Genomic DNA, 27,403 nt, shown 5'->3' on the forward strand with positions numbered 1-27,403 from the left:
CAGGTGTCGGCTGCCTCCTTGCTTTTAGAACTTGCGGTAAACTGACATTTGACTATCATGCAATATCCACTGGTGGACCTATTAATTCTTCTTTTATTACTGTGTACATTTACTTACAGAACAGTAATACTGGCGATGATGAAAGGGAGGCATTTTCTCTTCCTGAATTATTTTGCTCATAGCAATGGGCAGCATTAGAAAACTGAGAAGGAGGGAATCACTGTGTTTGGAGAATAACCTAAGTTTTCATCCTACAATAAGGGTGGATGACATGACCCTTTAGATGTTGTTGGACATCAACAATTCACTCAGTACTGGCCACCCTGGCTACTGATATGCTTCTCATCTCTGCCTAGAAGTACTCGAATATTCCATCTCTGTAGGAAAAAAATGGCAATGAATTAAGAATCCAGGTTCGAATTAAGAGCCATTCTGACACAGAAAGAGCCTTTATTTCTGCTTTCCCTTTTATTTACATATCACAATACCATAGATCTCTAATTAGGAATTATTAGTAATTACTTATACTTCTCTGTACCATTATTAAAAGTATTATATATTGTAATTTTAATTGATTTTAACTGTTTTGTAAACCTCCCAGAGTAGTTTCAACGAGATGGGCGGTGACAAATTTGATAAATGAATGAATGAATGAATGAATGAATGAATGAATGAATAAATAAATAAATAAATAAAGCTTTGATTAGTGCCAGTTCTCATTCAGTTTGAACTTTCAGAAATTCTATTAAAGGAGAACATTTTAAAGATATTCCCCAAAATGGAGAGGTCTGTCCTTCATTGTATGATTATTTCTCAGTGATCTGCAACCTCACTGGATTCCCATAGATCCTAAGGTACATCAGGAAGAATTCTTGAAATAATATGACTACAATCATTGTTAAGGGGAATCATGCCTTTGAGAATTTTTTTTTTAAATATATATTTTTATTGAAGACATTTTTAACAAGATGAAAGCAATACAAATATCCTTTGCACAGATCCATCTTGTGTGCCAATTTCACCTTTTCCTGGACCAGGAGGCCTTGCTCACAGTCACTCGTGCCTTAGTCACTTCCCAATTGGATTATTGCAATGTGCTTTACATGGGGCTGGCTTTGAAGGCCACGTGGAAGTTACAACTGGTCCAGAATGCAGCGGCGTGCACAGTATTGGGTGCTCATAGATTTGCCTATGTTATACCTTTACTGCATGAGCTGCACTGGCTCCCACTTTCTTTTCAGGTGCAATTCAAGGTGCTGGTTATCACTTTTAAAGCCCTATATGGCCCAGGACCTGGTTATATGTGGGATCACCTCTCCCTAGGAATATCTGCCCATCCGACTAGATCAGAGAGGGTAGGCATGCTCCAGGTCCCTTCCCTGAAATCCTGCCACCTAGTGGGACCTCAGAAGCATGCCTTTTCCATGGCTGCCCCTACCTTGTGGAGCACCCTCCCCCCAGCGATTTGGCAGGCCCCCACCCTTCTAGCCTTTTAGAAGGCCATTAAGACCTGGCGTTTTCCTGAGGCACTGGGATAGGATTGAATAGGTAGAAATTATGGAATGAGGGCAACTGGAGCTTGCTGTGGGGCATCCCAAGGGGATGATTAAGGCTCAGGGTTTTTGTTTTGTTGTTTTATTGCTTTATGATTGTTTTACAGTTATTGGTTTTGTTATTGTTGTGAGCCGCCCAGAGTTGTTTAAGATGGGTGGCCATATAAACCTCTTAAATAAAGCAAATAAATAAATAAATAAATAAATAAATAAATAAATAAATAAATAAAAAATATTAGAAAAGAAACAAAGAAAATAAGGAAGAATAGTGAATAAGAAAGGAAAAAGAAAAAGGTAATAAAGAAGAAGCTTCTGATGTTTTTGACAGTGGTTATAAATGCATTTATACTTTACTCTCTCTCTCTGTGGCTAAGATTACATTGTAATTTCTTTCTTTCCGTAAACTACCCTTTCTAATTGTCAAACTCATAAATCACAGGTTTATTTTTTTTCTTTTTTCAGCAAAAAGTCCATAAGGGTTTTGTTTTGTTTTTAATATAATTTTTATTGAAGAAATTTTTAACAAGATAAAGAGAATACACATATTAGGGGAAAAAAAATAAGAATAGTGAATAAGTAAGAAAGAAATTAGAAAAGAAAAAGAAAAAAAATGCCTTTGAGAAATTGTTGAAGAATTTCCTCTCCTAGAGAACCCACCATTTTAGTTTTTATTTTGTTTTGCTCACAAATCTGGGAAAGAATTTCAAAAAGCCATTTGTGGCCAGCATTAATATTATTTCTAGTGTTGTTGTGGTCTTTGGGGCTAGCTGTCACCTACAAAATCCCACTATTTGAGAAACCTGGTAATCGATATGAGCAAACTATGGTGTTTTCCTTCTACTTAAAAGTTTGGGTGAAATGTTTCAATTTCTCTCAATTACTATTAAATTAGCGGATATATTATTAGAAAAAGTATTTTGCAGTTAACATATCAGGAAGGGGCCAGGGAAGCAAGTGATGAAATGTGTGTCATACTAACTCTGCAGCACAAGGATGAAATGGTAGAATTTGCATTGTGATGTCATGACACATGTTTCATCATTTTGGCATAATTAATAGTTATGAATGAACACCTATGCCTCCAATAATTTGATATTTGAAAGTAAAACAATAAATACAGTACAATAATGGAATAAATTGTACAGGAAAATAATTAAAGAACAACAATAATAAATGCTAATAAGACAAAATACCAAACCCCATAAAGCATTAGGTTAAAAGCTATTTTTATTTTACAAATAATAACCTATATGTATTCCTTCCTCAACCTGGTGTTCTTTAGTTGTGTTGGAATTTTAAGACCCATAGTTTCTGTACATCATTTGCAAACCAATTATTGGATTTAGAGTCCAAAGATTTGGGCAGATTAATACATCCATTCTCACATACACATGCCGTTCAAATAAAGGAAAAAAAGAATTGTATAATAAAATCAGATTTCCTTTTCAGCAATGAAAATCAAATGGTTTCCTCAGAAGTTTCAAAGGACACTGAATTTTAAGTGAATAGTCAGCTGGTGCTTTCACTTACCTCAGCAATGAAAGACTTGGCTGTCGATGGGTTCATTACCAGAATGGCCCGTCTCAGCGTGTCCCGATAGCGGTTGAGTTCTTCAATCCGCATGGTAGTGAAGAGTCCTGTGATCATTTTATTGATATTGTTCTCCACTTTCTGAAGTGCTACATCCATTCCCTGCTGAGATACTTTGTCCAAAAACTCTTGTATTCCACGGATATCTGGGAACATCAAAAACTCATCAGAATGCTAATTACCACATCGAACACAGACAAAAACGATTTGGTCTTATCTGGAGAAAGGTATTCTGCCTCATGTCAAGCAACCACCCCCTGAAGCCACATTAACTTAATATTCATTGCAACTGTTCGTTAGCTACACTCCTGACATGTCCTAAAGGGCTAATTTGTGAACAGAAAATTTTAGGCACTAGTTTATTTTGAAAAGAACAATTTAAAAAGGAATTTAATTATCCCTGGTTTGCTTTCCTTGTTTGCTCATCATATGATTCCAAATCCTGACAGACTGTGGTGTTCATTAAGCAACACCTGCCTAGAAAAGGACAGTAAGTTATCAAAGGCAACCCACCACTGATTTTATTCCATTTGATGGAACCCAGAAATCACATTATAACAATAGCTCCCTTGTCATCAGGAAATAATATTATAATTTTGAAGTGGAAAAGATTAACAGCAACGATACCTATACTAAATATGCCAGAGGAATGGAGAATCTGAAACAAGTGTCTTTATTGTATATGTATTGAGTTACAACTTGAGACCAATAGCAGGAAAAATCCCTCCAAAAATCTAATGATAGGAGCAGTTATTGGGGGGGGGGGGGAAGGGAAGCCAGATACAAATTAATATGATCAGAGAAGGATGGGCTACCTTGTGGTAATCAGTAGGAAAAAATGGATTCCTCTCTCTGTCAATCCAACTAAAACTAGGTTTCTAAAACTGATTATTTACATCTTAAGTTAAGATTGGAGTGTTTCAGGCTTTTCCTGAAATACAGATACTGTAGCACCTGATATTTGTCAGGTCTAGGTTAAGGAAAAAAAAAATACTTAAACTTCTATATCCCTTCTCTCCCTTACCTGAGATTTCCCACATTTTGTCATTTACAAAAAAGCAAAACAAAATAAATGAAGCAATTAACTTTTCATGCAGGTTAGCTTTTTTTTTTTGGAAGCAGCTCTTCCTTTCCATCCAATCTTTCTATTTAAAGTTTTATTCAGGTATGAGTTGACAATATTTTGATATAAGTACCATGTCTAAAGCTCCAAGAAAAATACTGAAGGTTAAAAAAGAGAAACCACCAACATTAGTTTTTGCTAGCACTGTTGCAATAATTACTCAACTAACTACTGATTTAGATATGTCAGCTTTGATAGAAGGTCCAGAACACCCTTAGGCTTCCTCTGACTGACCTCATGTATGGAACTAGTCAGAACTGGATGTCATAATTTTGGTTAAAGATCATTAGGCAGCTCAAACTAACTTTCTTAAAGGAAGAACAAGTTAGAAGTGTAGATAAATGCATGTATGTAGGCAACGTGATGTCCCTGAGCAATAAAGGACCATAAATGTCTCTTTTGGCACTGACAAACTTTTTACCATACTGTCTTTTAGTTTCTTTAGTTTCTCGTTTCAAAAAAAAAAAAAAAAAAGGAAACTGATATATGACAAAGCAAAGCAGCAGAACCCATCAATCTTTATACCTGAGAATGCCCATATTGACCACATCAACATTTTTAAGACATAAAGGTGATACGTGGCTAAAGCCCATTACTGTTTGAAACTCATCTGCTCAGAAAAAGGATGAAAAAGATATTTGGGTAGTAGAAACCATCCTGTTGGGTTCAGTAGAGGGAATGGCCAAGAACAATCTTACCAGCTTGTTTTCTGGTTAATGACTGCTTTGTAACTGATCACACCCATCAGGGCAGCCATGTTATAAAATCATCCAAAATATGTTCTGCATATTCAAAGTGAGCTTACTCCTACATTATTTCATTCTTTGCTTATGTGAGAGATTTCACACTAACTTCATGGCTTGTAAGCCAGTCTGGAGTTCTTCTTTAAAAAGATCAATATAGTGAAATGAAGATGTAGAGGGCAAATGTTCTCTTGACATGGTATTATGCTAAGTCTAATAGGTTTTTTTAGAGTCTGCAGAGGCATTAATATGGAAAAAGTTCATTGAAAATGAAAAAAACCGAAACCCATGCATTTAGAACATTGTGGATTACAATTCTCCTCAACCAGTAGATTGCTTGAAAATCAGATGTATGAATGTGAACTGGAGCTCAAGGAAGAGATGGTCTTTTCTAGAGGAAGCAAGGGATATAATTGCAGTATTTAGCCAGATCCTTCAGTAAGTTTCAAGTAGTACTAAACACTGAATAATAGCTTAATGCTGCTAAAGTATATGCTCATTCTAAAAATATACTTCCAAAAGATAGTCAGTGATGGTTAATTGCAGCTCCTATTTAATGTCTAAATCAGGGAAATTAAATTCAGTCTAATCAGCGCTGTTAGAGGTCTTTTTGGCACTTCAAGGACAATTTAAGAAGCAACACAATTATCTAAACTACTACAAATGTGCCAGATTTTAAGTGCACCATAAAAATATATGCTCTAGCTTTAACCCTGGAATATATAGCTATGTAAGGGTATTCTTGTAGACTTGCAGAATTAGTACAAAGTTTGAAAGAAGTTTTTAGTTAAAAAAAAAAAAAAAGGATAGGCATGACTGAATTTAGAAGCTGTTGTTGTGTATAAGTTATATCCAAACAGAGAATTAAATACTTTTTTCTCCTTTTCCCCAAGTTCAATGGATATTATTCAGAGAAAATTAAATTAAGTTTAGGAGATCTGGTGCAGCATTGGAGCTAAGAAATTAAAATATATACCAAGAAATCCCCAGTTCATTGTCATATCTACTATGAAGTTACTTAGTAAGAGTCAGGCCCACTACATTTGTAATATATGTATAAAGTTTATAATCTCCTTTACATGGCAACTGTAAGGATTACAATAACATAATGTGTTGAAGTCTTCAGAACATTCCAAAATATTATAGAAGTACTAATTATTATTGTTATAAGCATCATCATTAAATTATACTAAAATAAGTGATAATTATACGTTGTAGAATTAGAATGCCACCAACAGCTTTTAACAGAATTATAGCATTAACTTCCCTCCATATCCGCTTCTTAGATAAAAAATTATATTAATTCCTCTACATCACCCTGTGATCTCCCTCTCTAAATTTCTAGTTTCTGCTGGCCTTATAATTCAAAGGGAACAACCCATAGATAAGAGAAATTAGGCAATATTCCACTCAGGTCAGGATAAATTTATATCTAACAATAAACTAGTTTCATTCAGGCTATTCAAACAATCAGTCAAGCTGAAGGAAGTGAGGAGACTCTGGTCCAATATCTTGTATCTAGCTCAGAGCAGCTACCTGGATAACAAATCTGAAGAAGAGGGTGCAGAGAAGATAGATAAACCAATCATGCAGAGCTATCAGGGTTGGTTGTGACAAACCTAATGCACATGAACTTTTTGAGGTAAAGGCTTCCACCCTGGGATGCCATCAGATAGCATTTCTAAGCCAAATCTTCCAGAAAGATACATCATGTTCACCACTAAGACTTTCATCATTCACCAGGTTTCCATGATTCACCACCCTGCTCATTAAAAGCAAGCAGTGAATGAATAGAAACACAGGTATGTTTAGTATGATGGAACATTATTTTACATTTTCAGTTAATTAGGTATAAGATGGTATGGTAAATGCAGCTAGCTGAATTTAAACTCTAAATCAACCAAAGTAGAAACTGAGACTTGAGTTAATTTATTAAATGCCCAAATAAATCATCCCCATCAAACTAGTTCCCCTGTCCACCTCCCCAAAAGTCAATTCTCTTCCTTGTAACATCTGTACATGTCACAGTGTGATGGGGTTCCTTTTTGAACTGAAGGTGTATTGTTTTGTAAGGGTGGCAATTGACACAGAAAAACAGGACAATGGAGGCTTTTATGTTTTTTACTATACACAGTGGCGTTATTTACAGCAGGTATTTACAACACAATACTGTTCACCTGGCATCAGGTTTCCTCCTAAGTCTCCCTTCCAGAGACTACACTCCTCTAGCTTTCCTGCTTCCTCCCCCTTTCTCTCCATCTCCCTCCTCCATTTCTGGGCTTGACAGGAGAGTGAAAAGAAAGGTATGGGCTGGAATTTACTGAAGTGTGCTCAGCATGGCTTGACCTCCTCCTAGAACTCCTCAGCCTAACAACTACTGCTTCTCCGTTCACTTAAGAATCTCTCTCAGAGTCTTCTGTCCAGTCCTTCCCCAGAGACCAGGGCTTCTCCAATGACAACCGAACTTCTCCTTCCCCTCTTGGGTCTTGGGTGAAGCCACTGCCTGCAACCAGCCGGGTCTCCCCTGCCTGTTCTTGGTCTAGGGTGGAGATCTCATCCCTCTGGGTCTTCTCTTCTTCCAGAGACCTTTATTCTCCCTTCCAGATCAGGACCTGACAACTGCTCCACACACACAACTTATCTCTCCAGCTTTTCTCTCCAGCCACTCCATTCACTTAATGCATAGACTTTTTCTCTCTTCTCCTTCTCTCCTTTCCCTTTCTCTCTATCTCTCTCCAGTTTTTAGGTTAGACCAGCAGCATGTGTCCGAACAACTGACGAGGTGGGTGTCCCCCCTCCCAGGCTCTAGTCCCCAACACCTATATACCAGGCTGAACCAATGGGACTGCTGTCTCGACATCTCACCATACCAGCCCTGGCTAGCAGCCAATGTCAGCTCATCAGGCCTGGTGACAGCATAGCTACCCTTCAAGGGCAGAACTGAGCTACTGTTTCTTCTTTTACTCATTACAATGGCTGGCTCATGCCAGCAGAACAGCAGCCATGCCAAGCCACTAAAACCCATATGCCACAATTCAATACATTTGGAAGCATTTCAACTATAGAAAGGCAGTGGAACGGAAGGAAATAAATAATCATTTCCTCTTACGTATATTGTTAATACTTCTGGATAAAAAATCCAAGTGGTCCTTTGAGTTGTGGTTAACCTAAATGCTATGACAATAGCAATCCAGCTTCCAAAATCAAGTTGGTTTGGAACACAAACTAACATATTTCTGACATTTTGGAAAAGAAGTTTTAAAAAATGTATTTTTGAGCCAATCCAACTGGACTAGGAAGGAAGGAAATTAGCCCATTGCTCATCTTAAAGTAAATAATAAATGAATTTGAAAACTGAAATGTTCTCAGCTGCAGATTTGACTGAGAGGTAGTAATCTATACAAGTTTACAGTTCATTCACTGTGGCATGTGCTAGATTAATCTCACAGTGGATTGTTGCTTTGATCATAGTGTTATATCTTGGTGGTCATTATTTTCTTACTGTTAAGCTTTAAATCTACGAAAGTAAAAGCTGTGTCTTCAGCTAATTTATTATTAGTTGTGAAAAATAACTGAACAGTTACAGCCCATGATCAGCCATAAGGCTGCAATGTGTTCATTGAAGCTTATGAAAGATGAACTCACAAATCTCAAATGGTTAAATTGCATTCACAATGAATAATCTAATCTAATCAAAAGGAGAAGCTGTGGAAAAGCTACAGCCTTCCCACTTTTCCCCCGTAAGCTTAATGGGGAAAATGGCAAAAATAAATAAACTGTAGGTAACAGAAAATCCATACATTACCAACAAAGGCTGTGATAATTCAAGTATACCATCATTAAACTTTATAGAAGAAAACATCATGTTACTCCAAATAACATTTTTCTCCTCCTACCACTTCTGCGAGAATCAAATTATTCAGTTAAAGGGAAATGCAATTTTTTTTAAAAAAAATCACCAGGTGATTTATGCAAAAGGCTGCCTTGTTCCCAGGAAAGCCACAGTATTACAAACGACACTGTCCAAATTCTTATCAACAGTGCTTTGTGGACCTGTTGCAGTCATCCTTCTTTGCCCAGTGATTGCTGTAGCAGCAAAGGTGCTTCATCACAGAAATGAACTGCACACTATTCAGGCATAGTTAAATGGCTTAGAAGGAATTTCACTTCTCCAGACAAAATGCTGAACATGCTGTCCATATTCACATGAAACTTTTAACACAACTAATTGACACAATCTCAGGACTCAAGAGGATCTCCTTGGCTTGCTCTCTGTCAATTATGCATTTTCATTCAGTTGTACTGTGTTCTAAATTACATTATGCATGTCATTCAGCTGAACTGATTGAAAGTAGTTCTCAGTATTGAATATCACCACAAAACAGTAAAGCAGTCACCAGTCACATGATAATGGACACATTGGAGGAAACCTCTAGGAACTATACCCCTTAGTGATTGATTGATTGATTGATTGATTCATTCATTCATTCATTCATTGAACTTATATAGCCGCCCATCTCACATGATTCTAGGCAGCTCACGACAAGCAATAAAAACAAGTATAAAAATAAAACCACCCTTCCCTTCAGGTGCCAGACCAAATAGCCTCCCAGCAACACCCCTATCCTAGCCCAATGTTTGGGAGAAGAGCCAGGTCTTCATGGCCTTCTAGAAGGCTAAATAGGTAGGGATCCCTATTTAGGGATCCACCGAGAATGTGCACCTCTGAGGTCCCATCAGATGACAACATTTATAGGAAAGGACCAGGAGTGCACCCACCCTATGTAACCAAGTAGGATGGGCACATAACTTCAGAGAGAGGCAGCCCCACAAATAAATTTGAGCTCTGATGGGCCTGGACTCTGCTTAAAATGAATATAACTGATTTTACTCAAAGTATTTTATTTCTTGCATTATGTCAAACAGCCTACCTGAACATATTTATGCTAGTAATGCTTATACAGCTAGACTAATTCAGCTCTCAGTTCTTGAACACATTTTTCTGCCAGTATAAACTGGGTGAAAGATATTAGAGGAAAAAAAAAATATTTGATATACCAGTGAAGGAGATATTTGTCCAGTTCCCCCTCCTTTTTTTTAATGATTTCAATTTGTATAAAAAAATTATATATCTTGAATCTGAAATGCACTTATGCTAAAATCTGCACTTTTCAGCATTGTGCTGTTTGGAACTAAAGCAAAAATAAAAATAAAAATAAAGTATTTTATTTTGCTTTATGGGTAATATAGGTGTAGCACACACTAAAAAATTCAAATGTATTAAAAGAGAAAAAGATATACTGAAAGAAATAGGCAGGAAAAATGTTTGTGCAAACTATTTCTTTACCATGATTACAAAACAATGCAAAAAAGGGTTGAAAAGAAGAACTGACATTCACTCTTTAATTATATATGCTCAGTGAAGGTCATTCAATCTCTGGTGCCAAGATGGTAGAAAAGCAGCCTTTCCCTTCTAAGGCATTTTTATGATGATCAGAAGATGTTATTTATGTAATTAGGCAACTTGCTTCAGGATTCAGTTGAAAGTGTGAGGAATTGGATTTTTTTTTAAGCTAAAGAAGAAAGTTAAGAACAACTGAAGCAATCTGAACCCAAACTGAAATGAAAAGACTGTCTATACTGCAGAATTTCCTGCTCACTCTTCTTCTTGTAATTTATGCATTATTATGAATTGGTTTAGAAAAATTACTGAATAAAGTTATGTCATTCCTCTATAGATTTACATAAATTTCTGATGCAGAAATTTTTTCTATAGCCATTATTTGAAGTCAGCCTCAGTATGATTTTGTGTCAGTTTTAGGCTGGATAAATGATACTGAAACAATCATCTCTCTTACTCAGATTTAGCCCAGCCTATGGGTGCTTCCTGAGAGTGAACTGAAAAGAAGAGGACCTTGAGGTGTTCCTTCTTGGTTGTAGCCTCAAGGCTATGAAAATATTTGCCCCCAAGCTTTGCCCCATATTCTGTTCAGGTTTTGTAAGTCTTTAAAAATTGCAGCTGAGCTTTTGATACCAGTGTGGATCCCAGTCATTTTTGTTGCTGTTAGTTTATGGTTTTACCTTGTTTATAAACTATGGAAGTAGATGAGATACAAGTGATTGTATAGAATCAATTCATTCAAACAACGTTCTACAGATATTCCTTTTCCTCTGCTCTAGAGACAGGGCAACTAATGCTACAGCTTCTTAGGTTTCATTCAAAGGATGTTCTTAGTGCTAGAAGATGGGTGGGTATCCTTTGTTTCTGTATGTCCTTAAACAAATGCAATAAGCATGACAGATGCTAAAGCAGGTTAGATTATATAGACCAATTGCCTTCATAGGAATAAGTGTTAATCCTGTGAACTCCTAAGACTCTTAGACTCAATCATCCACAAATAAAACCTATATGCTAGAGATTGTGGGGAGGCAGGGAGGAGAATGGGAGGAATGCTGGGCATGAGCAACAAGAGACAGGAGGGGAATCAGTTGAACATGAGCTTATCTCATAAATGACAACTCAGTCCAGGTGACAAGAAACCTGGGAAAATTCAATGAAAACATTGCAAGAGACATGAATGAACTCAGTACTAAACGAGAGTTGGAAATTCCTTTTGTAGTGTCTAAGGTTCTGTATTTACCCGTAATACTAGCATTGAAGACACCTTACTAAAGTCTGTGCAATTCTCATTTCGTTGAGCTTCCTTAAAATGTAGCTGTCATCTCCCAAATTGTATGCTAGATGAACCTGCTGAAAGTTTAGTTAATGTAGTGCTTAAATGTATTGTTTATTTTTCTTTAAGGCTTTTATTGGTATAGTTTTCACACTGCCAATTGCCACATAAAACTCTATAACTCAGAGCTTTTAGCTCTTGGAGAATCAGAGAAGGCTCCTACCTCAGGAAGATTCTTTTTCACAAAACTAAGTCAATTGAGGTCTTTGTTAATCACTTTAAAAGCTTTCTATAATTTTTGAAGCAGTACATTATTTTTTAAACCTACTATTTCCACATTTAATTTTCCCAAGTAGGGGGTTGAATGGGAAGATATTCCTGGACAATTTTGTAAAAACAGATTCCTTGTTGCAAGGGAATACTGCTAGAAACCTGGTGATTTTTCTCTCTTTGTAATCCCTGTTCATTTATCCATTTGCAATATATTTATGCTACAATTTGATTGGAGGTTATTCGGTATTAAGGATATTATTTGATATAGGGTGCTGTTTATTTTTGGCATTGCTGCTATTTGATTATTACTGATCTTTATTGCTGTTTTTAGTTTACTGCTCTTTTTATTTAATTCATTGCATTATTTTTTTTAAAAAATATATGCAATATTGTGATTTTGTATTTCTGTGATGGAAGTGGCCTTGGGAAGGCTTGGCTCTAAAAGATGGCATGTGAATGATTTAAACAGATAAAATTTACATATCTGTTGTGTTTGTGTACAGAGGAGCTGATGTGCAAAAACCCAGCAGCCAGCGTTATTCTTAATGTAACATGATTTTTGCACCACTCAAAGCAAGAAAACCCTTCTGGCTATCCAAGACAGCTTCTTTCCAGTCAGATCCAGAAATAAACACCTCCCCCCATTTTATATTTCTCTAACCAGCTACTTCACACACATACACAAATGCACCACTATCACACTCTGTGCCATTCCGTTTTTAGACCCCATCCTGAAAGGAGACACAAAGTAATGATCTGTCTATTTATATGCTTCCCCTCTTGGTTAGCAAAATGGTTCAAAAATCAGTGGGTCATTGGCCATTCTAACTGGTACATTATGCATTTATTTTATTTATTTATATATCACATTGATATACTGTAGCCACCCATCTCACAAAGCATTATGTTGTCTTTTTCTAATTTGGAACATTGTGGGAAATTAAAATAGTGATTCCCAGTCACTCAATACACGAACAATTATGAAGGAAACTCATCTTAAGGCAACAGCCCTGATTTTCCTTCTCCTTCAGAATAAAAATACAATGTTGAAGAAATTACACTTGTCATAAACTTGTAGTGATAGAATGAAGCAAGAACAAATCTATTCCTAACTTTCCTCAATGGAATGCTAATATATGGAAACATTTAAACATTCTTGTGCAAGAGCGTCAAGGAAAATTATTTTCAAGCAATTTAGTCAGAATTTATTGAGCCGTTTTTCTATGATATATTTTCATGCCATTTCTCCTTTTATTTTTAAATTTACAAACCATAATATAACTCCCGAGTGGGGTAATAAAACTAAAATCAATAAATAAATGATGATCGTAATAATTATCACCTCAATTAATTGTATGTCAAATGTACTGAAATTGAGACTTGTACTTTCACTATTTTTCTCTTACTTTTTAGGTTAATAAAGCAAAAAATAAACAAAAAAGTAGCTACACATCCTTCAGGATGCCCACGTGACACCCCTGCTCTACAAGATGTATTGGCCAATGGTTTGCTCATGGGTGCAATTCAAGGGCCTCCTTATTTGAGGGATCAGCTATCTCCTGTTGTGTCTGCCCAGACAATACAAGCTGACAGAATTGGCACATTTTGGGTCCCTTCAGTTAAAGGGGCCTTTTGGGACCTAGGAGGCATGCCTTCTTTGTCACAGTGTGTGCCCTCTGAAATGAGATTCCTGTGGGTGGCTCCCACCCTGATAGCATTCTGGAGGGCCTTAGACCTCATTGTTCTTCCAGGCCTTGGGTTGGGGTGACTGGAGCCCCTGGTGAATTTTGCTGATATATGGTTTTTTTGTGTGTGTTTTGACCAGATCCACCATCTTGTTTGAATTATATTGTATTTTATTCTTTTTGTTATATTGTGAGCTGCCCAGAATCATTCTGGAGTTGGGTGGCTGTTAATTAAATTAAATTAAGTAACTAAATTACATTCAGAATGCGTAGAGGTGTGAACACAGTATCAATATGCAATTCCTATAAGCAGTTCTATATTTTCCCTGAATTGCAGAGCTGCTTGCCACACTATCCTGGGAAAAGATACTTGATTTAAGGAGTTGCAGACAGTTGCACTCCAACAGCCTTAGTAGTATTGTAACTTGTCAAGTAGCTGCATGACTAGTAAACCACTCAGATCTAAGAATTCTTGGAGGATGAAACAGGTAGCATTCCACACAATCTCAGGAAAAGATGCAACTGCTTTAAAGAGTTGTAAGATGGCACAAATGCCACAATTAAGGAGGCTTATATGATTTGCTTTTTCATGGAGAATTAACAAGCATGGCAAAACCTCTGAATTCAACAGTGTTCCTGCCAAGCATAAAGAGAGCACAAGCAGTTTCTTGGAAAGTACATCTGGAAACAAAAAACCAGACTTTCTCATCCACCAAATAATTCACAGCATAGCATCAAGAGAAGCTACAGCTCTTATGACACATCACCCAACCTCATCTTAAATTGAAAATCAGCGAATGAAATTCTCAGTTTTTCTCCTTGGCACTCTGTTAGATTTTTAATCCTGAAACCAATCCCTATCAGATGAATTCCTTAAAAACACTGTCCCCATTCTCTTGATTATTTAAGAAAAAATATTACAGCTGATTCAGACACACCTGTTTTTGACTACATTTCTCTCAGAGGATAGGCTTTATATTAACTTCCCCAATTGAGGCCCTTCCCAATGAAGACTTATTTATAGATGCTATGCTTTACTTATTGTTCTTCGCCTATCTAGCAGGCAGTAGCAGAGTTCATTTGAGGAACCTGGGAAAAAAACAGGAGGTTCTACTCAATAAGTCTTAACTGTGCTAGTTTCTGCAGTTAAGGGAAGTTTTGACCCTTCTTAGGCATATACACCATTTTCATATAATAATTTACAGTATGGGTGTGCAAATCATTCAGAAGAGGTGCAGAAGCTGAAAATGTAGCACTTGTTTTCAAGTTGTTAAAGCAGCTGGGAGATTAAAACTGCTCCTGGATGTCTCCTTAGGCATGTATGCACACAACCATTTCATTTCTCATTTTCTCCAGGGTTGGTTCACTTTCTTCAGCATATCATTATGTTACCCTGAAACTGTTTCTTGTTAGAAAGATAATAGTTGGGTTAGCAACATGGTGCTAATGAATGCCATGTACCTGCTGAATCTCCTATGGGTACCGACTGAGACCATAAAAAATTTCAAAATCTCATGCGATGATACAAAAGAATCCTGCAATTATTTTGATATTCTCTTACATGAGATGTCATAAGATTTTAGCAGGTGAAGGTGAGATTGCCCAGAGTCAACTGGGGTCAGAAAAATGGCTGAACTCTGGGTATCAGTAACGTTTAAACCCTGTTCTTCCCATATTATGATGATCTATTTCCTATTGTGATAGCTTTACACCAAACCAATGTGATATGTGTCATGCCTATTGTGATAGCTTTACACCAAACCATATATAGTTTATTCTTTTTGAACAAATAAACAGGGTGGTAACAGTATGTGTGGACAAGAGGAGCCTTGCCCCTTTTGCCTGCCAAGCTTCCATTGGTAATTGCTCCCAAAAATTGTGAAAACAGGCAATTTACTCCCCTTGAATACAGATGTAAGGGTGGGAAATTATGAGTAGGACCAAACACACTTCGATCATGCCATGGTTCTGGTGTTGCATAATTCTACCACCTTCCAGGTCATCCACTTGTTTTAGAAAAATCAACTACATTTAAGCAAACTACTTAGCCATAAGCATATTGAGCTTTGCTCTCTTTTAAAATTGATGCTCCAGTTTTATTAGATGTCTTGTTTGTTTTTCATATTCATCACATTTTAAGTTTCATTTCAAATGTGTAATCAATTCATGGTCAAACTTATCTGTGGATGTGAAGTGAGTTCTCAGAATCATTGTCTGCTCAGCCCTCTAATTAGGACTTATATGGAAATAATAACTTCTTTTGAAAAGCTTCTATTTTCTTTGTTGGAAAGAGAATTCTAAATGGACTGCTGGCTTCTACCAAAGAGAAATAATAGGACCTGTCCATCTCCCCCCTCCACTAGCTTAATAAATCAAATGAATAGGGTCAGTTGCATTCAAAAAGAATTTGGGCTATTTTACAAAGAGAAGAAAATTCAAATAACTCTTTGCCCTGCTGAAATATATAATTCCAAATATAAATTATGCTCTATCATTCCTCTAATGAAAGGCAATCACTGATAGCAAAGATAAAAGTCAAATGCAATTCCAGTGTGTTGAACTTAAAACCTATGACATTGATAAATGGATATGTAAATGAGCGCAGTCCCTTTGTACAATGTTAGGTTTTTGGATTAGCATGATATTTATTCTGGATCCCAGCACAGTTTTGCTGTAGTGAAATTTATTATAAATACCAGAAAGCTTACTTTCCTTCAGCCAGTAAGTATATTGGAAGGCATAATTTCAATAATGCTAGCTAAGTATTTCCTTTTAAATGGAGAGATTAAATAGTATGAGCAAAAAGGGTGCATGATTTGTAATAAAGGAGTCCTAAATATAATTCCTATGATTACTAAATATACAGTTCAATCAAATATGTTTATATTGTCTCTCTCTCCTCCCCTCTCCCCCCCTCCTCTCTTTCCCTCCACCTCAGCAACACCTAGTAGAACTTGGATGGCCCACATGTAAAGTTAACATTTGGATGAGAGAATGCCAGGGACTGTAGACTACATTGGGACATTGTTGAGATTCTGGAAAAAAAAATCCTGAAAGAAAGCAACAGCAAACCACTTGCATATCTTGCCAAGAAAACTCCATGGATATGTCCATTTGGTGACTAGGAGCAGATCTTGATTTAAAGAAGGCTCTCTCTTCTCTTTCTGTCCTTCTCAGCCTCTCAGAACTCAAACAGAACAGAACAGAGGGATAACTCAGGAATAATATTTCCTGCAAGCAAGGACTGGTGGGACCACGAAACAGATAAAGTAATAGAAAATGAAGAAGCTAAAGTGCTCTGGGACTTTAGAATTCAAACAGACAAGCACCTGCCACACAACACCCCAGACTTAACCATTGTTGATAAGAAAGACAAAAAAGTCTGGATAGTGGACATTGCAATACCTGGAGACAGCAGAAGGGAAGAGAAAGAACTGGAGAAAACCACAGAATACAAAGACCTGCAAGTAGAAGTAGAATAACTATGGCAAAAGAAAGCACAGATAGTACCAACAGTTATAGGCACCTTAGGTGCAATCCCGAAACACCTGGAGCACCACTTGAAGACCATCATCGGCATTGACAAAATCACCATCAGCCAATTGCAAAAGGCAACTTTACTTGGAACAGCTTATATCCTGTGATGATACCTCTAACACCATCAAACAACAATATCTGCCTATCCCAGGTCCTTGGAAAGGACTCAACAGGAGGATAAAAATGCGAAATCCAGTCAAACATCTGGCTGGCTGCACAACCAACCATAATAATAAGAATAAGAAATAAGAAAAACTGGACTTGCAGTACATACATTAGCACAACAGAATGTCTTTATATGTACTTGTCTAGAAGCACTGAATTGAGTGGGATGTATTTCTAAGTGGTCATTGGTGATGGCAATCTGCAGCAGAACTGGAACTGTAGCAGGAATGGATTTTTTAAAAAATGGAAGAAGCAGCTTTAGGTTCAAATAGTAACTATAGGGAGAAAGTATCTGGACACATATTGTTAATTTTGGTACAACAAAGCAAATATGGGGAATATGAAGCATGGGATTCAAAATATGATTGATAATTATACTTGGGCAAGACTCAGACAGTATTGAAACGAATTTGCATTTCTTTGAATCAGAATGAAGGTCATCCCAAACTTTCCAGAATGAATTTGAGTCCTCCCAAAATATTTGTCAGAGATTTAGAGGCCCCTAGACTGTACAAATTGTGCTGAAAAATAATATGGTTATCTTACTGTTTGCTTGGCATATTATGTTATTTCACTCCTTATGATGTATAAATCATTGTTTATAACTTAGCATATTGGACAAACTCTGTCAATATTGATTAAGCAATAAACCATGGTTAAACAAACCACAGCTCAGTATATGAACCAAGTCATATATTTCCAAATAACTGATGTATTTCTCAGATGCCCCATATAAAAGAAATGCCAGATTTAAACAAGATGGAAAGAATATTCCTACCAAAGAACAACTCTATGTGTGCTTTGCTTTCCACTTACTGCCATAATGGTTTGGAAAGGAATGCAACGGCTCCTAAATGTTCATTGCATTTTGTGAGAGCAGCAGCAATTTCTAGGAATGGCTTTATTTCAGAACTGGCATTGACTTAGTAGATGCTTTTATTGAATAATGGCTGTTCAGTGGGTGATAGCTGCTTCTAATCCCAATTCCCCAAGCAGGCATGGAGTCCTAAAAGCTGTTAAAGGTGAATTATTTCATCTGGGTATCTCCTTGTGCCTAGGATGTCACATCTAAGTAGTAAGTAAGTGTGTTATTTTCTGAATGACTGAATTAGGGTTCAAATTAAAATTTGTGACACCCTAATTCCAAAATATGCTTTTATTAATAAGTTATTAATAAGACCTTATGTTTGTTTGTATTAAGGATTATACTGTGACGATAAGAACAGCAAAATGTAATTACTGTTCTGCCCTTATTCAGTCTGCAGAATGCCAGTTGGCAATACTCTGTTTAGGGTAATCTAGCCTCTCTTAGGGATGAAAAGGTTGGAGGAACACCATAAGGACCACGGTGAGGATCAATCTAGGCATTCAGTGGTAAAATTGCTTGGATTTGCTCTGAGGTGGACTTTGGTTGTGCAGGTCCTGTTGAGGTGTTTGAGGCATGGTCTGGATTGTTATTTGGAAAGAGTTTGAGCCTGTAATTCTCAAGGAAGTGGACAAGATCCTTGGAGCTGTGAATACAGCCACTTGTGTATTAGATCTATGCTCCTCTTAGTTGTGTCCAGATGGTAGTGAATTCATCTTTGAAAGAGGGGGAAGTTCTACCTGCCTTGAAGAAAGCAACAGTCATCATGGACAAAGCATAATATACTTCAAAAGCAAAATAATAGTTCAACAGGGAAAACTGCAACCCAATAAACACTAACTCTATAGAAAAATTAGACAATGAAATCATGAACACTCTCAGTACAAATCAGAAAACAAGAGCAATGGATGAAAAGCAATGGTCCTATCTTCCCATGTTTCTATGAATGTCCAAAAATACACAAACCTGACATCCTTTTCCAATCTATTATAATGCTATCAGAGATTCCTACATATAACCTATCCAAAAACTGGCTAAGAAACCTGGACAGTGAGCACTCCATCAGTTCACCACTACAATTACTTGAAAATAATAATAATAATAATAATAATAATAATAATAATAATAATAATAATAAAGACCTAACAACAGAAGAGAATGAAATCATGATACCCTTTGATGTTACAACTCTCTTCACACTGATCAAGCCAAAACTAGCCAAAGAAATAATTACAGTGCTGCTACACCACACACCAAACCTAACTGAACACACAAAAATCAAAGTAGCAAAATATATGGAAATGATAGATTGGCACCCCACCACATACTTCCAGATTGTCAGCCAACCTATGAACACATCAAAGGTAGCCTGGTGGGTTCCCCATCTCAGGATTCATAGCAGAAATAGCAATGGAGCAATTAGTCTTCCCACTAATTCAGCCCAAAATATAAATTCACTATGTAGATGAAACCTTTGTAAAAGAAGAGAACAGTTAGAAAACACATATGGTTCAGTAAGCACATGTTCTAATAATGAAGTGGCCACGTGCTTTGCTTTGCCTCACTTCTGAGACCTCCTTTGGCATTTTCAGTATCTGGCAGAGACTTCTGAGTATGATTTGTGCATGAGCAGAAGTCTCTTCTGAGATGTTTAGTTTGCTTTAAGTGCCAGAAAAGACTATTGGCACTGCCTGTTGAAGTTTTCAGGCAATGAAAAACATTCGTTGAGAAAAATCACCTCACCTCTTCACCTCAGCTTGTAGAATGGAAACACTTCTGAGGTGAATCCATGCTGCCTCACACTGACCTTGGCTACCTCATACATACGTAGGTGCAAAATACCACACTCAGAAAAAAATTCTCCTTGAAAGCAAATTCTCTTTCCTGAAATTAAATGAGTACTATAGGAGAATAAAGGGAGAATTCTCTGTCTGGCACTTTTTTTGACCTGGTATGTTTTTGTTCAACTTGAGGAATTCTGCATTGAGCAAAATCTAATAAAATCTGGAAAGATCTAATGAAATGACCATCTTACAGCTATCATATATCACAAGTAATATTTCATCCATATCATTTCCCAGCAACGTATGGCACCAATGCTATCTTTTACTCACTCTGACTCTTCAGTCTCATATCTAGCCTGAGGGAGAGATCTGTAGTACTTGAGGCTTAGCACACCTACTATATTTGTTATTGCCAACAAAAATGTGGATCATCATTGTTATTCACTTGTTTGCCACTACATTTCAGCAGAAAAATCCCGCAGAGTTCTGGGGCTGATAATAAACACACAAACATTCATCAGCTTGGGAAAATGGACAATATACTGCAGGTCAAATTAGTCATCTCTAGCCTAATCTCCATTCTTCAAGTTATCACATTGGCAATCAGATGACTGCTATTAATATATACACACACACACACATATTATTGAAGATATCTATAGATATATAGATATAGATATCTTCAATAGTATATGTGAAATTATGTTGCTGTTTTTCCCTCTGATTCAGCAACCTTATACTTCATATTTCAATGGATTTTCAATCAGTCTCTCTTCCTAGCAATCTGAGTTGAAATATTGATATATGTGTGAGGGATTTATATTCAGTCATCCATGAGTCGTATGGCTGACATGAGGATGTCACACCACTATTTTGGATTAGAAACTGCACAATAATATATTTTCCTACTGTAAATTAAAAAAAAAATGCAAGTTTTTATCTCTCCATTTCCATCTGTAATTTTTTGCACATTAAACTGTGCCTACAATGTAGTATTTTAAAATGGTAGCTAGTAGATACTAATTGGCTGAAAAATTGCAGTGTATATTGATGTTTGCTACTACTACTAAGTTAGTACTACTCTATTCTACTTACCTGTTCCAAAATTTGGCTTCCAGGACCTCATAATTTTATTTGTCAGTATCACATACCACAAATATTAACTCTATCCATTACCTCGACAGCCAGCGTTTCCATGAGGCAAGCAAGTCACTATGTTATCTTCGTGTCCTTCAGATGGCCCACATCATCATTCCTTAGAATATCCTCTTCCTTCCTAAAGAACAGGTCTTTTAAGGGCATCCTATTATAGCATAAGTCCTTCCTTCTCTCAAATCTCTTTTCTACAAGATAGCAGACAGGGGTGTCTGCAGGAAAGCAGGACAACTTATAGCAAGCCCTACCCCTTAGTGACATCATAAGTCCCTCCTTTAAGCTACCTGCATTATGATGCCACTGCAGGGCAGAGCCTGTGTGTTGATGTCACTGCACATGCTCAGACACTGCAAAAGCACATCCTTGCTTGCTAGCAAAAAACAGGCCAGCCAGCCCAGCTGGCTTCTGTTCTGCCAGTAATTGTCAGTTGTCAGCCAAGAGCAAACTAGCTGCAGCCTGTTTCTGCTGGACTGTTGACTGTTTTGATTTTGCAGTTTGATCCCCACAGCTTGGATTTTTAAAAAACATTTTCGGGGAAACATGTCAATTGACATCACTGCTATAATACAGAAGCTCTTGACAGAAGATATGGGTCAAGTGCTTCTATATTACAGAACAGAAGTTTCCCTTGCAGTGGGAACCACACTTTTACTTATTTATGTAAAAACTTATATGGCCACCTATCTTCCACAAGATAATCCTAGGCAGCTCACAATAATATTAAATAAAGCGGAATAAATAAATCAACCAACCCAATAACCACACCACATATCCCAAACACAACGTCACATCGCATGACCTTACATTTGCTGGGCTCACTTCTAGCCTAGCCTAAAGCCCGGGTTTGAATATCAGGTTTCCAAAGCTCTCACCCAAGTTTTTGCAGACTTCCCAGTCAGCTACCTAGGTCTCAAGGGAATGAGCTGTTCTTTAAAGGACAGAGATTCATTCCACAGAAAGGTCATTCCAGGAGGCAAGTAGCTGTACTTGTCAGACCCTGTGCACAATGCAAGGATAGGCAAACCATAGTATTTCAATTGTGGCTGAACATTCAATGTGCCTCATCCCTGGCTATCTATTTTAGAGATGCCAAGAGCTGTAGTTTGGCACCATCTGGACTGCCACATTCGCCCTTGCATATACCCTGTATAGCATCCCTGCTAGCTTCCTACTTTTATAGGTTTTTAAAAAATTATTATTTGTATTTGTTATATTAAAATCTATACCTTGCTTCCTACTGTATACAATATTGACAACTCAGCACTGAAAGTGATGCGACTTACAATCCAAAACAGAGAGGGATTCACCACCCTGACATTGCTCTAAATTGGGGATTCCAGCAGGAAAGGCATGAAGAAATTTCATATGATATGGTGTGAGGATATAACATTTTTAGAAGCATTTAGGCACAAAGGCAGGTGAGTGACCTTGAGCAAGTTATTCTCTCCATCAGCACTGGGAAGGAGGCAGTGGCAAGCCACTTCTAAAAAATGTTGCCAAGAATTAATCAATCAATCAATCAATCAATCAATCAATCAATCAATCAAATTTATATAGCCGCCCGTCTCACAAAAAGTGACTGGGCAGCGTGCAACAATTAATTAAAATAATAAATATATAAAAGCAGTCATTATTAAAATGTAAAAAAACCACAAGGTACAAGAGGGAGTGAATGTTAACCATGGAGCCATCTCAGGGTTTCACTGGTCTCCTGGGACTCCCAGGCATGATGACATAGCCAGGTCTTGAGGGACTTCTGTAATATTAACAGAGATGGACCTAACCTCACTTCAGGGGTTAGAATGTTCCATAAGGCAGGCACCACAGCAGAGAAAGCCTGCTTCCTGGGACCCACCAAGTGTAGTTCCCTAGCAGATGGGACCCGCAGCATGCTTTCTCTACCAGATCTGATGAGACAGGCAGATATAACTGGGGAGAGGCAGATCCCTCAGATAACCCGGGTCCATGCCATGAAGGGCTTTAAAGGTCAAAACCAGTGCAGCTCGCGGAACAGAAGTATAATATGTTCTAGAAGCACACATAACTGCCTGCACCACTGCATTCTGCACCAACTGAAGCTTCAGGATACTCTTCAAGGGCAGCCCCATGTAGAGTTTATTACAATAGTTCAAATGGGAGGTGACTAGGACATGAATGACTGTGAGTAGAGCCCCCCGATCTAGGAATGGGTGTAACTGGCACACAACACATAGCTGAACAAAGGCCCTCCTAGCCATGACTGCCACCTGCTCTTCCAGCAGGAGTTGTGAGTCCAGGAGGACCCGCAGATTGTGCACCAGGTCTGTCTGGGTCAATTCAACCCCATCCAGCACCAAAGATGGCATAGTCCTAGAACTGGCAGGCCCGAAAACCCAAAGCTACTCAGTCTTGTCAAGGTTCACCTGAAGCCTGTTGTTCCCCATCCCCATCCTCACAGCCTCCAAACACTGGGATAAGATGTTCACAGCATTAGCATTGTTAATTTGCCAGGGGTAGAGATATATGATTGGATATCATTGGCATACTGATGATACCCCATGACGACAGAGGAGCTCACTCAGTGGCTTCATGCAGATGTTGAATAGAAGAGGAGAGAGCACTGAACCCTGCGTCACCCCACATAGTAGGGACTGGGGTGGGATCCCTCTTTCCCAATCACCACTGACTGGAATTGACCCCAGAGAAAGGAGGCAAACCAGCACAGCACCGTGCTGCCTACCCCCAGTCCTCTGAGCCAATCCAGAAGGATGCCATGGTTGACAATATCAAAAGCTACAGAGAGGTCAAGAAAGGCAAGGATGGAAGCACAACCCCCATCCTGCCCTCACCAGAGATCATCCAAAAGCATGACCAATGCCATTTCCACTCCATATTCAGGTCTGAATCCTGACTGAAAAGGATTCAGATATTCTGCTTATTCTAAGGTCCTCTGAAGCTGTTGCAAGGCCACCCTCTCAATCACCATCCCCCAGAAGGGGAGGTTAGACACTGGACGAAAAGTATAGTGGGGTCCAGCGATGGCTTCTTGAGGAGGGGGTGAACTAAGGCCTCTTTAAGAGGTGAAGGAACAACCCCCTCACTCAAGGAAGAATTAACCACCACTAGAACTAGCTAACATGACATGCCTCCCAGGCCACTTTCACAGCCCAGGAGGGGCATGGATCTAAAGAGCGGGTGGCTGACCTCACAGTCCTAAGGACCCTGTCCACTTCCTCAGGCCCAACAAGCTCAGACCATTCCTAGATAACCAGGCAAGATTCCTCCCCAGGTGTCTCCTCTGGACCCACAACAAGGCTGGCATCCAACTCCAAGCAAATTTGTCTGATTTTGTCCAACAGATACTGAACAAATTCCTCCACACACCCCTGCAAGAGGTTCTCTGAGCCCCTCCTATCCAAGAGGGCGTGTGTTATCCAAAACAGGGCTGTGGGATGGCTATCTGCAAGCACAATAAGGGCAGAGAAGTACTGGTGCTTCACCACTCTTAAGGTAGGCTTTAATAGTGGCTCTAACCCATGTTTGGTTGAGTTCATCCTTTGTTGAATGCCAGCAATGCTCTAGATGTTTCTTCTCTCATTTCATCTTCCTCAACTCCTCTGTAAACCAAGGGGAGCGATGGGATCCCCGAGAGGGGAGAGGTCTCATGGACATGATCTGCTCCAAAGCCTCAGCTGCCCTCTTATTCCATGGACTTGTTCATGTGGGTACCAGGAATCAAGACTGACTTGAAGGCATGCACACGCTAATAAATGAATGAATGAATGAATGAATGAATGAATGAATGAATGAATAAATAAATAAATAAATAAATAAATAAGGGGCATGATGCCCCCCCCAATAGAATTCCTCTGGACAATTCTAGTAGTTACAATTTGGAGTGTAACAAATATATACAAAAATCTTGTATTCCAGAATATCAGTGTTGTGTAGTGGTTAAGTAGCGTTGGAGAGACCAAGATTCAAGTCCATTTTCAATCATGCAAGCTCAGTGCCTGTCTTTGGGCTGATAAGTATCTCTTAGGTTTCTACCCTCAGGTTTTGTGTTGTAGGGAAAGATTAGAAGTATTTTGTATGAGAAAGAATATAAATCCAAGGAATTGACAAATAAATAAAAGCAGATAACCCAAATCACATACTGATGGCAATGAGAAAAGCAACATTGTTAAAGATTCTGACTGATCTAATATAAACATTGATAATGCTATGACATTATGACAATGCATATATCATAATGATATAAGCAGAGCACAGCAGTGAAGGAGTCCAAGGACAAGAACATGGAGTTGAAATTCATTTCACGCAGCAGCTTTCTTCCAACCATTGAAATGTCATTGGCTATCATTATTGTTTTAAATTCCTGCTTCTCAAATTACATATCAGATAGTTTGCATGGTAGAGGTTCACTGAGAAGGAAGAAATAATACATGTGTTCTAAATCACTCTTTTCCATTTCTTCATCACCCAAAGAAATTTCATAGAAATTGGCAAGGTGCAAGGTAAGTGAAATTTAGGAGTTTTGCATCAATTATATCAACTTCACAAATGTGCTCTTAATGTGGAAATTAAAAAAAAGAATAGGATGCAGTCCATTTAACATGTTTTCTGCTCTGCATAGGATAGAAGGGGCTCAAATGATCATATCAGTGTTACATATAAAAAATATCCGTAGTTATTTAGCTGGGCACTTTTCAAAGGAATTATCAAGCAAAGCTGCTAAAGTTGATGTAGGTTTTTTTACTTTTGTTTCTTTTTAAAGCCTAAGGATTACATGAAATGCTAAAGCTGTCATCAAATGCTTAGAGAAGAAGGTAATCTAGTGGAAGATTTCAAAGCTTTTAATGCTATTGCATTTAATAGTATTATCTACATTTTACCCTTTATGCACACACACAGACAGTAAATACTCACCATATTCACTGTCATAGAAAATAATAAATTTCTGCCAGGCATATTCTGTGACCACCCTCAAGATGACATCATTGATGTAGACAGGTGGGCGGACAAAAAGTGTATAATCATCATTCCTATTACTCCTTGTAGTGCCACAGCCACTCCGTGGAGTCCCAGCTGTTGACCTCTGGATGAAGAGATGAGGGATGTGCATAGCATCTGCCAGAGACTGGAGTGATCCTGCTGATGTACAACCAATGGAGCTGACTAGAGCCAAGATCCCATGGTTCATGAGTTCACAGGCTGCAAAAAAAAAAAGCAAATGAGAGTCAAGATGACAAGATGAATATAAGAGATACACCTTTTTCTTTAAAAAACAAAGATCCAGCTAACACAAAATAGTGAACGTTGACATGCAACAGATTCAGTCAAGTGAGAAAAGGCTCAAGAGTTTCCATAAATTTGATGCATCTTGTCTTCTCTGAAAACAAGCTTGTTTTAAAAAGTCAGTATGGTGCCATAAAAGCCTTGAGGCTTGTCCATTCATTTCAAACTGCCAAACATATTACTGTTAATGAGACCTATATGGTGCCTATCCTTTACAGCCTGGGAACAGGGGAGAGTCAAAGAAGGAGCTACATCCATAAATATTGCCTTTGGAGGACTCTGATGGACATTAGTAATAGAATCCAATATTAAATTAAACCGAGTTATGGGGAGATAAATGCAGCTCAAAGTCAACATGCCAGTTCTGGAAATAAGATATTTTGCATTATATGCGGAGAGATTTTGAAAGAATAATGGTTCAGAGTGGAATATAATATATGCATCTTCATCCAGAAAGAACAAAAAACCTAAATTACTTTGGTGCAATAAATAAAATCCTAAAACAACAACAACCAAGAAGCAGCATATTTCAACTAGACCTTACTTTTTCCATAGGGGGCAATTCAGAGACTTCAGGTATAATTCCATTTTAAAAAGGATTGGGTATGATAGCCAGTGAAATTGGCCCAGAAGGAATGATTTTGACATCCTGAGAATTTGTATTGTGTTAAGTGGTACTGCAGATCTATATGTCACAATTCTGTGCTTCTCTCGTTGGTGGGGAAGGGGAGAACAGGGGAAAAGTTCTCCTAGGAGAGTCAAGGATGGCACAGTCAACATGAATAAGGCAGAAAGACAGAAAGAGATTAAGTTCAGTCAATGCTTGATTCTTAATCTATGTCATGAGATCTTTCTTAATGTATGAGAGTGGATTCAAATATTTTGGTGAAAGTGATGGACTACACAGCCCAGTGATGTCCCAAGAACTAATCTCTGGCATCTCCAGTTATTAAAATCTATGTGCGGAAGAACTTCTGCT

The 27,403-nt window shown here is 37.9% G+C and overlaps 1 protein-coding gene across 1 annotated transcript in view; it reads right to left on the reverse strand.

Annotated features, from left to right (window-relative positions):
• The window catches only part of GRID2 (glutamate ionotropic receptor delta type subunit 2), a 490,302-nt gene that overhangs the window by 363,467 nt on the left and 99,432 nt on the right, over window positions 1-27,403 (reverse strand). Inside the window, exons 2-3 of the mRNA XM_088133270.1 lie at window positions 26,056-26,340; window positions 3,084-3,289 (exon numbers count right to left, since the gene is read on the reverse strand). Coding sequence (XP_087989396.1) covers window positions 3,084-3,289; window positions 26,056-26,329 — 480 coding nt within the window. The 5' untranslated portion in view covers window positions 26,330-26,340. The remainder of the gene's footprint in view (window positions 1-3,083; window positions 3,290-26,055; window positions 26,341-27,403) is intronic.

This window comes from Python bivittatus, unplaced genomic scaffold (genome assembly GCF_059951505.1).
Source record: "Python bivittatus isolate LINGU-HERP-01145 unplaced genomic scaffold, Pbiv_v1 ctg000070_np1212, whole genome shotgun sequence".
Taxonomy (NCBI): domain Eukaryota; kingdom Metazoa; phylum Chordata; class Lepidosauria; order Squamata; family Pythonidae; genus Python; species Python bivittatus.